The sequence below is a fragment of the Fonsecaea monophora genome, assembly GCF_001642475.1.
Source record: "Fonsecaea monophora strain CBS 269.37 chromosome Unknown Scaff15, whole genome shotgun sequence".
Taxonomy (NCBI): domain Eukaryota; kingdom Fungi; phylum Ascomycota; class Eurotiomycetes; order Chaetothyriales; family Herpotrichiellaceae; genus Fonsecaea; species Fonsecaea monophora.
In genome coordinates this window covers 386,296-398,974 of record NW_019173946.1, presented here as the reverse complement: position 1 = coordinate 398,974, position 12,679 = coordinate 386,296, and the positions used below count along the sequence as shown (strand labels likewise).

At 52.0% G+C, this 12,679-nt stretch overlaps 5 protein-coding genes across 5 annotated transcripts; 3 read left to right on the top strand and 2 right to left on the bottom strand.

Moving 5' to 3' along the window:
* Positions 1–18: 18 nt before the first annotated feature.
* AYO21_03240 (hypothetical protein) lies at positions 19–1,148 on the top strand (the record flags this gene model as incomplete). Its single annotated transcript, XM_022653214.1, has 4 exons — positions 19–300; positions 436–675; positions 748–826; positions 895–1,148. The coding sequence occupies 4 exons, from the start codon at positions 19–21 to the stop codon at positions 1,146–1,148; spliced, it is 855 nt and encodes a 284-aa protein (XP_022514607.1).
* Positions 1,149–1,303: 155 nt separating this feature from the next.
* Positions 1,304–3,194, bottom strand: AYO21_03239 (hypothetical protein; the record flags this gene model as incomplete). The annotated part of the gene is made up of 2 exons (XM_022653213.1): positions 1,304–2,822; positions 2,881–3,194. 2 exons carry the CDS (start codon positions 3,192–3,194, stop codon positions 1,304–1,306), a joined length of 1,833 nt encoding a protein of 610 aa, XP_022514606.1.
* Positions 3,195–3,990: 796 nt separating this feature from the next.
* Positions 3,991–5,118, bottom strand: AYO21_03238 (hypothetical protein; the record flags this gene model as incomplete). The annotated part of the gene is made up of 1 exon (XM_022653212.1): positions 3,991–5,118. One exon carries the CDS (start codon positions 5,116–5,118, stop codon positions 3,991–3,993), a length of 1,128 nt encoding a protein of 375 aa, XP_022514605.1.
* A 933-nt stretch (positions 5,119–6,051) lies between these two features.
* On the top strand, positions 6,052–7,901 carry AYO21_03237 (tyrosine-tRNA ligase; the record flags this gene model as incomplete). Its single annotated transcript, XM_022653211.1, has 5 exons — positions 6,052–6,107; positions 6,164–6,311; positions 6,367–6,653; positions 6,714–7,086; positions 7,137–7,901. The coding sequence occupies 5 exons, from the start codon at positions 6,052–6,054 to the stop codon at positions 7,899–7,901; spliced, it is 1,629 nt and encodes a 542-aa protein (XP_022514604.1).
* A 321-nt stretch (positions 7,902–8,222) lies between these two features.
* Positions 8,223–11,988, top strand: AYO21_03236 (hypothetical protein; the record flags this gene model as incomplete). Its single annotated transcript, XM_022653210.1, has 3 exons — positions 8,223–8,591; positions 8,646–8,817; positions 8,864–11,988. 3 exons carry the CDS (start codon positions 8,223–8,225, stop codon positions 11,986–11,988), a joined length of 3,666 nt encoding a protein of 1,221 aa, XP_022514603.1.
* Between the last annotated feature and the right edge of the window lie 691 nt (positions 11,989–12,679).

Here is a 12,679-nt window from a genome sequence, read left to right as displayed (position 1 = left end):
CTTACTTGTCTCCTCAAGATGGCCTCCAGTGACAACAAAAAGCCTGCGAAATCCCCAGTCTGCATCATCACTGGCGGTGCGTCGGGCATGGGACTCGCGGTGGCGGAGCACCTGTGGCAGCTGGGCTGGAATGTCACAATCATTGACGTGAACGAAGAGTCGGGCAAGGAAATTGCGGCCGCGCACGGCGATTCGGCTTTGTTTTTCAAGGCCAACGTGGCCGACTACGAGGAGCTAAGCGGTACATTTGCAAAGACGTGGGACCGATGGGGACGACTCGATGCTGTCTTTGGAAACGCGGTAAGAGTCTAACCAACCAACTGTGATCGAGAGGGGGACTTTGTTGTTGTTGTTGTTGTTGTTGTTGTTTTACCGAAACTCGAAGAGAGGAAAAAAGAAAAACAGAGCTCATACCTTTTATTCTCTTTCTCTCAGGGTATCGGCGATCGCATCAGCTTCTACAAACCCCAGCCAGACCGAGCTGACGGGACGCCGCCGAAGCCTTCGACAGCGGTCATCGATATCGACCTGCTAGGCCCCATCTACTGTGCCTACCTCGGGTTTCACTTCTTCCGGAAAAACCCAGACAAGTCTGGCAAATTGATCTTTACCTCGAGCATGGCCGGCATCTATCCTGGCCCGACGATTCCGCTGTATACAGCTGCCAAACACGGGGTATGTTTCCCAACTACAAGAATGCCGAATGTTGTTTGTGCAATGCGTTTAACAAAATTGATCTCGCTATAGGTGGTCGGACTGACTAGAGCCTTGGCTCAACAACTGCGTGAAGTCGGAGAGCCTGTCACAGTCAATTGCATATGTCCAGGTAAAGGCCGGAACAAGAACTACTAACGTGGCATCCCCATTCCCGTCACTAACTGACGGGGACTCCAGGTCTCGTCCACACGGGTCTGACCAAGATCTATTCCTTCACCACCCCGGAGGAATACATCACGCCAGTGTCCACCATCATCACGGCCTTTATGAGATTCATCGACGACTCTAGTCGAACCGGTCAGGCTGCCGAGTGCAGTGGTGAAAACATCCATTACAGAGTGCAGCCCGAGTGGAGTGACGACAAAGCGGAATTCTTGGGGAACGGTGGACTCGCAAAGGCCATGAAGCAGCACAATGTGAAGCTGTATTGACCGACATGGAGAGTTATTATTAGAGAGACGCAGCTTTTGGTAATGCTTTGTTTGATTGAGTGTTTCCCAGTGACTTGTGTGGGAAAAAGCATGACCAATATATCTATCCCTGTATCTGTCTATCTAGTGTATTTGCTACTGGTAGACGAAAGTTTTCATGATACCGTTTCCACCGTGGCCGAAGCATATGTGGGCGAAAGACCTTCTAATTTCCCGTCCGTCTGCCACTTCTTCAACAAGTTTATAACCGTCAACGGACTGCCACCGTATGAGGAACTCTTGGCCAATTGTCTCGTAATCTGACCTTCGTTGTTGTAGTAACCTGGCGTGCACTCGCTGTGAAACGCTCTCGAGTCTTCGCCCGACGCAATGATCATTTCCACCCACTCGTCTTCGGCGGCTTGAGTGGGCTCTATGGCCTGAATGTTCCTGGCCTTGCATTCCGAGATCACATAGGCAATATGCTCCGCTTGTATGGCAGTCGTGTGCAGAAAGTTGGGCGTGATGAATGCCTGCACGGTCGTGATCATGAAAAAGTTTGGAAAGTCTCTGGTGATCCAGCCCTTGAACGTGCTCGGGCCGTCTGAGAACTTTTCGGATAGAGGCAGCGCCTTCTTGCCGTATACCTCCATTCCAGCGCGATGGGTCCATGACGTTGCTCGCTCGAAGCCCGTGGCGTAGATTAGGCAGTCGAGTTCGTACTCCTGGCCGTTCGCCACGACTCCCTTCTCGGTCGCTCGCTCGATCCCCCGTCCTTTGGTGTCGACGAGCTTGACGTTTGGACGATTGAACGTTTCGAGGTAATCGTCGTGGAAGCACGGCCGCTTGCAAAACTGGTTGTAATAAGGCTTCAAGCTCTCGGCCGTCTCGGGGTCTTTGACGATGCGGTCGACTCGCCTTCTGATTTCTTCCATTTTCTCGAAATCGGCCAGCTGCCTCCGCTTCTCCTTTTCTTCTTTGCTCAGTTCCGCATTCCCGTCTGATTTTGACGGAAATAACCGCAGGATTATGTCGGTCCATCCGTCCATAACTAGGTCTTCCTCCTCCGGAGCGCCGCCGATGATGTTGTTGAAGTTGTCCATGCGTCGCTGCTGCCAACTCCCCGTGAGTGTTTCGGCCCAATTTTGATCCGTTGGTCGGTTGTTGCGCACGTCGATCGAAGACGGGGTCCGTTGGAAGACGTACAACTCCTTTGCCCATTGGCCGAGGTGAGGTACAATCTGAACGGCCGTGGCTCCGGTGCCAATAATGCCCACTTTCTTGTCCTTGAGGTTGACCAAGCCACCGGTCGAGTCGCCTCCGGTGTATTTGTAGTCCCACCTACTCGAGTGGAAACTCCGTCCCTTGAACGTCTCGATGCCAGGAAATCCCGGTAGCTTTGGCCGATGGAGCGAGCCGGCGACGCCGACCACAAAACGAGCGAATATCTTGTCTCCGTGGTTAGTTTGGACCGAGTACATCGAACTGTCCTCGTTCCAACGGATACTCAAGACCTCTGTCTTGAAAATAGCCTTGTCGTACAGCTTTAGCTCCCTCGCAAGCCTTTTGGCGTAGTCTAGGAGCTCTGGCCCGTGGGCGTACTTTTCCGTGGGAATGTACCCGATACGGTCCAACAGTGGCATATAGATATAAGACTCGATGTCACACTGCACACCAGGGTAGCGATTCCAGTACCTGGCATAATATGGTCAGTACTGGATTTATAACAAAAACGCGTGTTTGGACTACTAACCAAACACCACCGAAATCTGCTCCCTTTTCGAGAATCTTGTAGTCCGAAATCCCGTTCTTCTCGAGATGATATGCCAGGAGCTCGCTTCCGTACCCGGCACCAACCACCACAACGTCGGTCTTGATGTCGAGAGGCTCTCGGCGGTCATCTTGACCGGCCCATGGATCGTCCAGATAGTGAGCCAGAGCACCCTCGACCGATCGATACTGGTCGACCCCATGTGGATTGGCTTGGATTCGCTTTTCACGCTCAGCCAGGTACTTTGCTTTCAACGCGTCCGGGTCGAACCCCAGTTTCTCATCGGTTTTCGCCATCCTTTTTTCGAGGTGGCTGAGAACGAACAATAAAGATTTACCTGCTGCTCATAGTGCGCACAGAGAATGTTGAAAGTCGACACTCTCTCTATCTAGCTATCTATATCCCTCGATTGGACGTCCCGATAAAGTCTTGCAAAAATTCTGTTCTTGGGAAACGTACCGTATGCAATCATACGACGATCCCCATTGACCTGGCAGCATACCAGTGAGCGCCACTTGTTGTCGTTCGTGTTCCTCGGGGCCGCGATTACCACCTCTGGTGGATGGAGTATTGCCTGTCCCCCGAGCCAAGGGAGGTGGGAGGGTAATCATGTGGGGCCTCGGTATGCCGAAGTGTGTGTGTGTGTGTGTGTTGATCCATTTCGGGATTCTAGCTGAGGAAACCTTCTGCAACAGACGTTGCGTCTAGGTCTCTGGAAAGGAGACAGACTCAGATGATATCTAGTGAGGCATGAAGCCTCGGCACATCATCTGTGTTGAGACATGTGCCACTGGGGTACGGGCTTGTGGCGGTCCTACCTATCTCTACAGACATACCTCGTAAGTATTACAGCGAGTATTTTAGGTATTGGTAGATAAGTAGGCGTCTTGGCATATTTGTGCCTTCCAGATAATCCAGAAACCATTGTTTTGTCCTTGACCGTGATCCCACACGCCTTGCCCTGATATGTCTCAAGTATAGTCATGTCAGTCCTTAATCTCAGCGAGCCATGGGCCTTGGAACAAGAAGCTTGTAATAATAATTCAACGGAAAGTTCAAAGTTCTGTTCCTGGCTTGCCCACTCATTATACGCTATGACAGTGCTTCGTAAAGTGCAGCGACGTACGCCGAGGATCGAGAATTGCCAATGGTGCCTTGTTCCATGTGGTTCATGGTATAAGCAAAGGTGATTTTCTTGTCAAGGTCCATGACGACAATTGAGCCGCCCCAGCCTCCCCAGAAACAGACCTTGCCTTTGGGAAGCCACTTGAGGATTGGTGCCTCCAGGCAGTACCCAATGCCAAAGCGTACCTCTATACCAAGAACCAAGTCTGTGCCATTCGACTGCGTTTCCCAGATGCGATCGATGGTGGCCGGAGATAGCAGACGTTGCCCATCAACCTCGCCACCTAGCGTGATGGCAGAGAGCATCTTACAAACTGACCTTGCGTTGCCGTGACCGTTCAGAGCACCCATCTCGACCCGCTTCCATTCGTCAGTCCAGGACGCTTTGGCGTCCAATAGAGGATTGCTCAATGTCTTTGCCATGACAGATTTTGGATCAATCTGAGAAAGGTCCATATGTGCTGGTGGAACGACCTTCGCAACTCGATGCCACTCGCTCTCCGGACAGCCGACGGAAAAGTCAGCCTTGAGCGGTCCGGCGATTTCCTGATTCACCACCTGGCCGAGTGTTTTACCTGAGGCGGCTTGAATGACCGGTTGTAACAAGTGACCCATAGTCAGAGCGTGGTAGCCAGAAGCGGTGCCAGGTTCCCACCAGGGTCGCTGAGCGGCAAGCTTCGCGCTGGCGCTGGGTACATCTTCGACTCCTTCAATGTCGATGGGATCGTCCCAACCTGAGAGCCCAGATGTATGGGAGAGGAGATGACGAACTTTGACGTCTGACTTCCCCTCGGCTGCAAATTCAGGCCAGTACTTTGCCACGGGATCGTCGAGCCCCAGCAATCCTCGGTCGGCGAGAATGAGAGTAGCGAGTGATAGGACGGTCTTCGTTGTTGACCAGACGTTGACAATGGTGTTCTCAGTCCACGGCTTGGTTCGTTCTTGGTCGGCCCATCCTCCCCAAAGATCGATCACATTCTTACCATCGATATTGACACAGATTGAGGCTCCAAGCTCCGCGCCAGAATCCAGGAATCCTTGGAATAGCTCTTTCACCTTGAGGAACCGCTCATCGCAGCGACCTTCTACCGACATGGTGGTGGGAATCAGATATAGGACGATAAGAAATGACTCGGCCTGAGGAACCTTTTGAGCGGGGGGATAACAGGTTTTTATATACCTCCCGAGGGCAAGATGCAGGCACCGAGAACGGGCCAGGCACCCGTGAAACTCACTTTGCCGGCCTCGGACAACCACTACCCGTGATAATCTGGGATTCTGTTGCTCGCCAAGGATTTAGTTGCATTATCACAACAGGTCTCATTTCAGTCTGCATCTGGATATATCATCCGGTAGGCATCGCTAGCGTTGACCAGGAACTGGCTGGCTGGACACCCTCTCAATACCAAATCAAAAACCCATGGATAGAAGTGCATGGTACAAGGTACTGTTTATCCAAGAGTCCGAAAGTGTCTGCAAACAAATGTTTTTCCGGTGCGCTTTGCTGCAAGAACCGGCAACGGGTACGAGTATTCCACCAGTCGGCGGCGTGTTCTAGAATGGGGGACCGGGGGTGCCCATAAGTGGAAATAGTACTCGGTACTGCGGGGGACTTGGCAGAAAACAAAGGGAAATGGGCGTACACCTAATGAGGAAAGTTTGACGACATACCGTGCAGTCTTGGCCCTCATGTTCGCTGCTAGTTGATGATTGGCTGACGGTGTCGGCGACTGCTGCGCCGAAAGTCCGTCCCTGAACCACAACTTTTTCATTTGCGCAGTTGAACTCGTTTTGTTGCGCCCGCATTGAACTACCTGGGTAGAGAGCCTCATGAAGACACCAAACCCCCTCCGCACAGCTCGTCGCTCCTTGTACATCTGCCAAAGCTGCCGCAGCCACCTCCGCGATCGGAATCCACTTCCAAGCCTTTCAGCTCAGCAAAGATGGATCACGCAGGCCCACGTGCGACGGATACAAGAAGCGGAGGAAGAATGGCGTGCAAAAGCCCAAGCCATCGAAAAGGGCAACATGAAGTCGATGCTTACTATACTTGAGGAGCGGGGGTATATCAACCAGATTGTCGGGTGAGAGTCTGCGAAAATAAGGTCCAGGATGTCTCATTGACGATTTGAAGCACAAGGGAAGATCTGGACAAGCTCCTCACCCACCGTCGAGTTGGAGTCTATGCTGGCATAGACCCGACCGCCCCTTCTCTACATGTTGGTCATATGGTTCCCTTCATGGTCCTGGGTTGGCTCTATATCCATGGCTACAAGGCCAATTTCATTGTAAGCAGTACTAGTGGACGTGGTCTCTTGCGAAGGAGTAGCTGACCGTTATCAGTTAGGGGGATTCACCGCTAGTATTGGCGACCCTTCGGGCCGGTTGAAAGGCAGAGAAATGATGTCTCCATCGCAGAGGAAAGGCAACATGGCAGCTATGCACATTCAACTCAAAAGGCTCGGTGCGTCGATCGAAACATACGCCGCACGGAAAGGATATACGCGGGAATGGGCCTGGCGCAGATCTCTCGAGAACAATGTAACATGGTGGTCCAAGGTCACAGCAAGAGAGTTTCTGTCCATTCTCGGTCGGCACATACGGATAGGTCCAATGCTGGGCCGAGACACGTGAGCAGGCCATTCCTTCTTCCGCAGGTGGTTTGGTTGCTGACCATGGTTGTCTTTTAGGGTGAAGAATAGGCTAGAGAAAGGGGACGGAATGTCCTTTGCTGAGTTCAGCTACCCCCTGGTACAGGCATGGGACTGGTGGCATTTGTTTCAATCCGGTTGCCAGCTGCAAGTCGGTGGAGCAGACCAGTTTGGAAATATTCTCGCGGGTGCTGAAGCTGTGAAGCAAATTGCCAAAGACTCCCACGAGTACCAGGTTGCGTTGCGGCAAACACAGCTCCTCGATTCAAAGCGCGGCATTGAGGTCACTTCGGATCCAATGGGATTCACCGTCCCTCTCTTGACTACGGCCTCGGGGCAAAAGTTTGGAAAGAGCGCTGGTAATGCTGTCTGGCTTAATCCAGATATGACGAGCATCTTCGACCTCTATCAGGTAGGATTTGTGCCCTGCAGAGAGCTTGACGCGGCTGACACGACTTGAAGTTCTTCCTGCGCTCCTCAGACTCCGACGTCGAAAAATACCTCAAGTTGCTGACCTTCTTGCCCTTGCCCGAGATCACCGAAATCATGAAGGAGCATCAAAAAGATCAATCAAAACGGATAGCACAGCACAAGCTCGCAAAAGAGTTCGTCGAGCTCATCTACGGGCTAGATGCTGCGAACAGCGCCGAAAGTGAACATCGTCAACTTTTCCAAAAAGGCATTAGCCTCAGCGATATGAAGGCGAGCTTGACAGAGACACGAGCAAGTGATACACATTCTTCTGGCACCCCACTCTTCGCACACCCCTCATTAAACAAGCATGCGCAGCCTTTGCGGCGGGAAGACAATGTGTCGACTCACATCAAGCTCCCACGGAGCCTCATTTCCCAGAAACCTATGAGCAATATTCTCTGGTCGGCAGGGATGGTGACGTCAAAAACAGAGGGCCAGCGACTTATTAATGCTGGAGGGGCGTACGTGGGTGGCGCCTCAGATGCAACAAATGCAATGGACGATAGCCTCAGCTTTACACCCGTCAAGACGTCCGACTGGAAGGAGGTTCAAAAATGGATCATCGACGACAACTTGCTCATTCTCCGAACGGGTAAGTGGAGGATTAAGATTATCAACATCGTCCCAGACGAGGAATATGTGGAGCTTGGATTGACATGCCCTGGATGGGATGGACCTCCTGAGAGCAAGGACAGTCCTGATGTGTCAATGGACAACAACAGAGAGGTGGGGGAGGCGAGTCAACGGTCTTGAAAACGTTGTGACCACAGATGTAATAACATATCAGCCTGCGTCAAAGGCAGCATGTAAAATCAAATATCATGTAACTTGCTCCCGAGGACGAGGCTGACAACTGAGGGGGTCGTGTGGCTGGGACCCTCTAGTGCCTGGCTTGCCTGATCGGCTACTTTACGCGTCAGGCGTTGGACGCGCTAGCAACTCGGTCTCTCTCCACGCGGTTGTCTTCTCTCCAACATTTTCGTGTTTCTCAGGACTCGATCAATCCGCTCAGTAACTAATACTATCTTTTTTTCTCTGGTATAGAGGCCCGAATGGTCTCATTGCCTCCGAAACATGCCAAAGAAGACTGTCTCTACTCCTGCTTCCACCCCTGCATTGAAGAAATCCTCTTCTACGGGTGGACAGAAGACCCTCTTTGGCTTCTTCCAAAAGACTCCCTCCACTGGCTCTCCAGCCGCATTGCCTGCTCGATCAGTGTCTGATACGCCTGTTCCATCCAAGACTCGCACGAAACCGGTCGGCAAATCGTCAGCTGCTCTGACGCCTGTTGCCAGCAGTGACGCGGTCGAACCTGAAGATGAGGACGACACTCCTAAGGCGAGTCTGCCTCTTTCCAAAGGTCTGCCATCGCCAGTCTCAGCTGACGATGAGCAGACTAATGGCAGAGAGGAGTTGACAGCCCGTGGGACACCTTCGCGCAGGGTAAGAAACCACGCCCGTCAGTGACTGCGTTGAACTAACCGCTGAGGTCAATAGGCCAAAACCAGGAAGATCAACTATCTCGAGTCCGACAGCGAAGGCACCGACGGTGACGATATTTTCAAGCCGACTCCAGGACGGCGGGCTCGATCTACTAAACGCAAGCGACCTTCCGATAGTGCGGACGAGGACGTCTATGAGCAAGAAAATGAGGCGCAGCCGGAAGATGGTAAATACCTTATCTCAATCTGATTGGTTTCGTGCTAACTGTGCAGAAATGGATGACTTTATTGTACCTGATGACTCTGAAGATGAAGTACGTCGCCCTACGAAGCGCAAGCGGACAGCCAAAAACACCTCCCGAACTGCTTCCTCTCACTTCACTCCTGCAACGGATGAAGTTGAGGTCGATGTCGACCAAGAAATCCCCGAGGGCACTTCGACTGCTCTGCAGTGGGCGTACGACCCTGAGCATCCTCAGCCTTTGCAGCCACGGCCGACCAACATCCCACCTAAACAACCCAGCGGGAAGAAACAGAAAGCCCACATGACCGAGCCGGAAAAGCGCCACGCCTGGCTTGAGGATATCAGGGATATGGACCGCAATCCACCGGGCCATCCTGACTACGATCCACGCACCTTGTATATTCCGCCCATGGCCTGGAGGGCTTTCTCGCCTTTTGAGAAGCAGTACTGGGAAATCAAGCAGAAGTTCTGGGATACTATTGTCTTCTTCAAGAAAGGCAAATTCTATGAGCTCTACGAAAACGATGCGACCATCGGGCATCAATTGTTCGATTTGAAATTGACTGACCGTGTGAACATGAGAATGGTGGGCGTTCCAGAGTCGAGCTTAGACCTCTGGGCGAATCAATTCGTCGCAAAGGGGTTTAAGATTGCTCGCGTGGACCAGCAGGAGACTGCTCTGGGCAAAGACATGCGTGAGCGGGATGAAAAGTCTAGTGGATTTGCCAGCAAGAAGAGCAAAGAGGACAAAGTCATCAAGAGAGAACTAGCCTGTGTGCTCACTGCAGGTACACTGGTCGACGGCACTATGCTCCAGGACGACATGTCGACGTACTGTGTGGCAATCAAGGAATCCGAGGTCGAGGATCTGCCTGCATTTGGTGTGGCATTTGTGGACACTGCCACCGGTCAATTCCACATCTCTGAGTTTGTCGACGATGCGGATCTGACCAAGTTCGAGACATTCATCGCCCAGACCAGACCTCAAGAGATTCTGCTGGAAAAGGGCGGTGTGTCAATGAAGACGTTGCGCATCCTCAAGAATAACACCAGCCCGACTACTATCTGGAACTACTTGAAACCTGGAAAGGAATTCTGGGAAGGCCACATCACTGCCAAGGAGATTGAAGCAGAGAACTATTTTCCCAACGAGTGGCCTCAAGTTCTGCAGCAGGCGAAAGAGAAGGATCTGCTCATGTCTGCTCTTGGTGCTTTGATCCAGTATCTGAGGGCTTTGAAGATTGAGCGTGGTCTCGTGACGATAGGTAACTTTACATGGTACGATCCTATTCGCAAAGCCACGAGCTTGGTTCTCGATGGCCAGACCTTGATCAACCTGGAAGTCTTTGCCAACTCCTACGACGGTGGAAGTGAAGGCACGCTCTTCCAGCTATTGAACCGCTGTGTCACGCCGTTCGGCAAACGCTTATTCAAACAATGGGTGTGCCATCCACTCATGGACACGAAGAAGATCAATGCGCGGCTGGATGCTGTCGACTCTCTCAACGCAGATGCGAAAGTCCGGGATCGTTTCACTTCCCAAATGACAAAGATGCCGGACCTCGAGCGATTGATATCGCGTGTCCACGCAGGAACCTGCAAAGTTCAAGACTTTGTCAGAGTTCTGGAGGGATTCGAGCAGATCGACCACACTATGTCCCTATTGCGCGACGGCACTGGTAAAGCAACGGACAGCGAAGGTGTCATCGGCCAATTGATTTCAGCGATGCCAGATCTCGAACCCCGTCTCAAGTATTGGGACAATGCCTTTGACCGCCAGAAGGCTAAGGAGTCTGGCGTCTTAGTGCCCGAGCGCGGAATCGAAGAAGAGTTCGACAACTCGCAGGACACGATTGATGCCATCAACGAAAAATTTGATGAACTTCTCCGCAAGTGGCGCAAGGAGCTCAAGTCCAATGCTATCTGCTTCCGCGACAATGGCAAGGAAATAATGCAAATGGAAGTGCCTACTCGCATCAAGGTGCCCGCCGCTTGGGACCAGATGTCGGCCACCGCGAGCGTCAAAAGATACTACTTTCCAGAACTGCGGAACCTCGTGCGGAAACTCCAAGAAGCCCAAGAGACACACTCTCAGATCGTCAAGGATGTGTCGCTCAAACTTTACGCCAAGTTCGACGAACATTACGATATATGGCTCGCGGCAGTCAAGATCATCGCGCAACTAGACTGTTTGATTTCCCTTGCGAAAGCAAGCACATCTTTGGGACACCCGAGCTGTCGTCCAGAATTCGTTGACCCATCTGGCAAGGATGCCGGTGGTCGGTCGACCTTGGAACTCATTGATCTACGCCACCCATGCCTTCTGACCAAGGTTGACGACTTCATCCCCAACGACATTGTTTTGGGCGGAAGCTCGCAAAATCTGACCCTTCTCACGGGTGCAAATGCCGCCGGAAAATCCACGGTTCTTCGAATGACCTGTATCGCGGTTATCATGGCTCAGATCGGCTGCTACCTCCCCTGCGCGTCTGCTCGTCTTACACCGTTTGACCGAATCATGTCGCGCCTGGGGGCTCAGGATCACATTTTTGCCGCCCAGTCAACATTTTTTGTCGAACTGGCAGAGACAAAGAAGATTCTGAGCGAGGCCACACCACGTAGCCTGGTCATCCTAGACGAGCTGGGAAGAGGAACGTCTTCGCACGATGGTGTGGCCGTCGCCCAAGCCGTCCTGCACCACCTAGCCACACATGTGGGCTGCTTGGGCTTCTTCGCGACGCATTACCACTCGCTCTCTTCGGAGTTTGCGCATCATCCAGAAATAGCGCCGAAGAGAATGAAGATCCTCGTGGACGATGCAGACAGGCGAGTGACATTCCTATACAAACTGGAGGAGGGCACCGCCGAGGGGTCTTTCGGTATGCACTGCGCCAGCATGTGTGGGATCTCGAACCAAGTCATTGAACGCGCAGAGGAGGCGGCAAAGGAATGGGAGATTTCCAACCTCATGGCACGAAAGCAGAAGATCAAGAGCTCTCACAGTGGTGAGATGCAGGCCAAGGAGGCGAACGACAAGGACGAGGAGAAAGAAGTGCCATTGGGCATCTTGAGTGATCTCGCATGGATCCTCAAGGGGAAAGAAGTGGAAGATCGCGGCCTCGACGTGCTTGTCAAGTGCATTGAAGCTTTGTGAGGGGTGTCCTGGTTCTGTCGGATGTGTTGTATGAGCGATGAGGTTTAAGCCGTGATTGTCAGTTTTTTTTATCAGTCATTCCTCCTCGCTATGTGTTATTATACAAAGTTTGTTCCGTGGTCTCTTGCCACCACGGCCGAAGCAGGCGGGTTTCCTCGATATTCAAATATACGGGGAGTTTGTGGGGTGGGTAGCAGGAGGAGTCTGAAACAGAGAAGAAAAGAGAACCAAAAAGAGATCTATCCATCTACCAGGTATTTACCATGTGCTCGGTCCATATAGTAGATCTGAGTCTGGCCTTTTGCGGGAAACTGTATCCAACAATAATAATCAATCATGTATGTCATCCTTGTCTATTCGTCAATCTATCAATCTTTCTATCACGGGCAGTGACCTCGGGATGGGTATAGGTACGGACGGGTACGAGTACTTGGGAATGCATTCTTGGTCGATTAAGAACATGTAACAATTGGATGTCGAAGACTGAGCAAGCCTCTCGAAGACCATAAATGGATGCAGTTGAACATGAGCAAGTGAATGGTGTGGTGTGGAGTGGACAACGAAGCCATAAATATACCTAGGTACGCAGAGGGAGCGGATGAGAACGACGCAGAGAGAAGATTGAATTGTCCATTCCTAACTTACTCGACCAGGCCCGGTTCATGGTGGGAGTCGAGTTGTATTGAGTTGA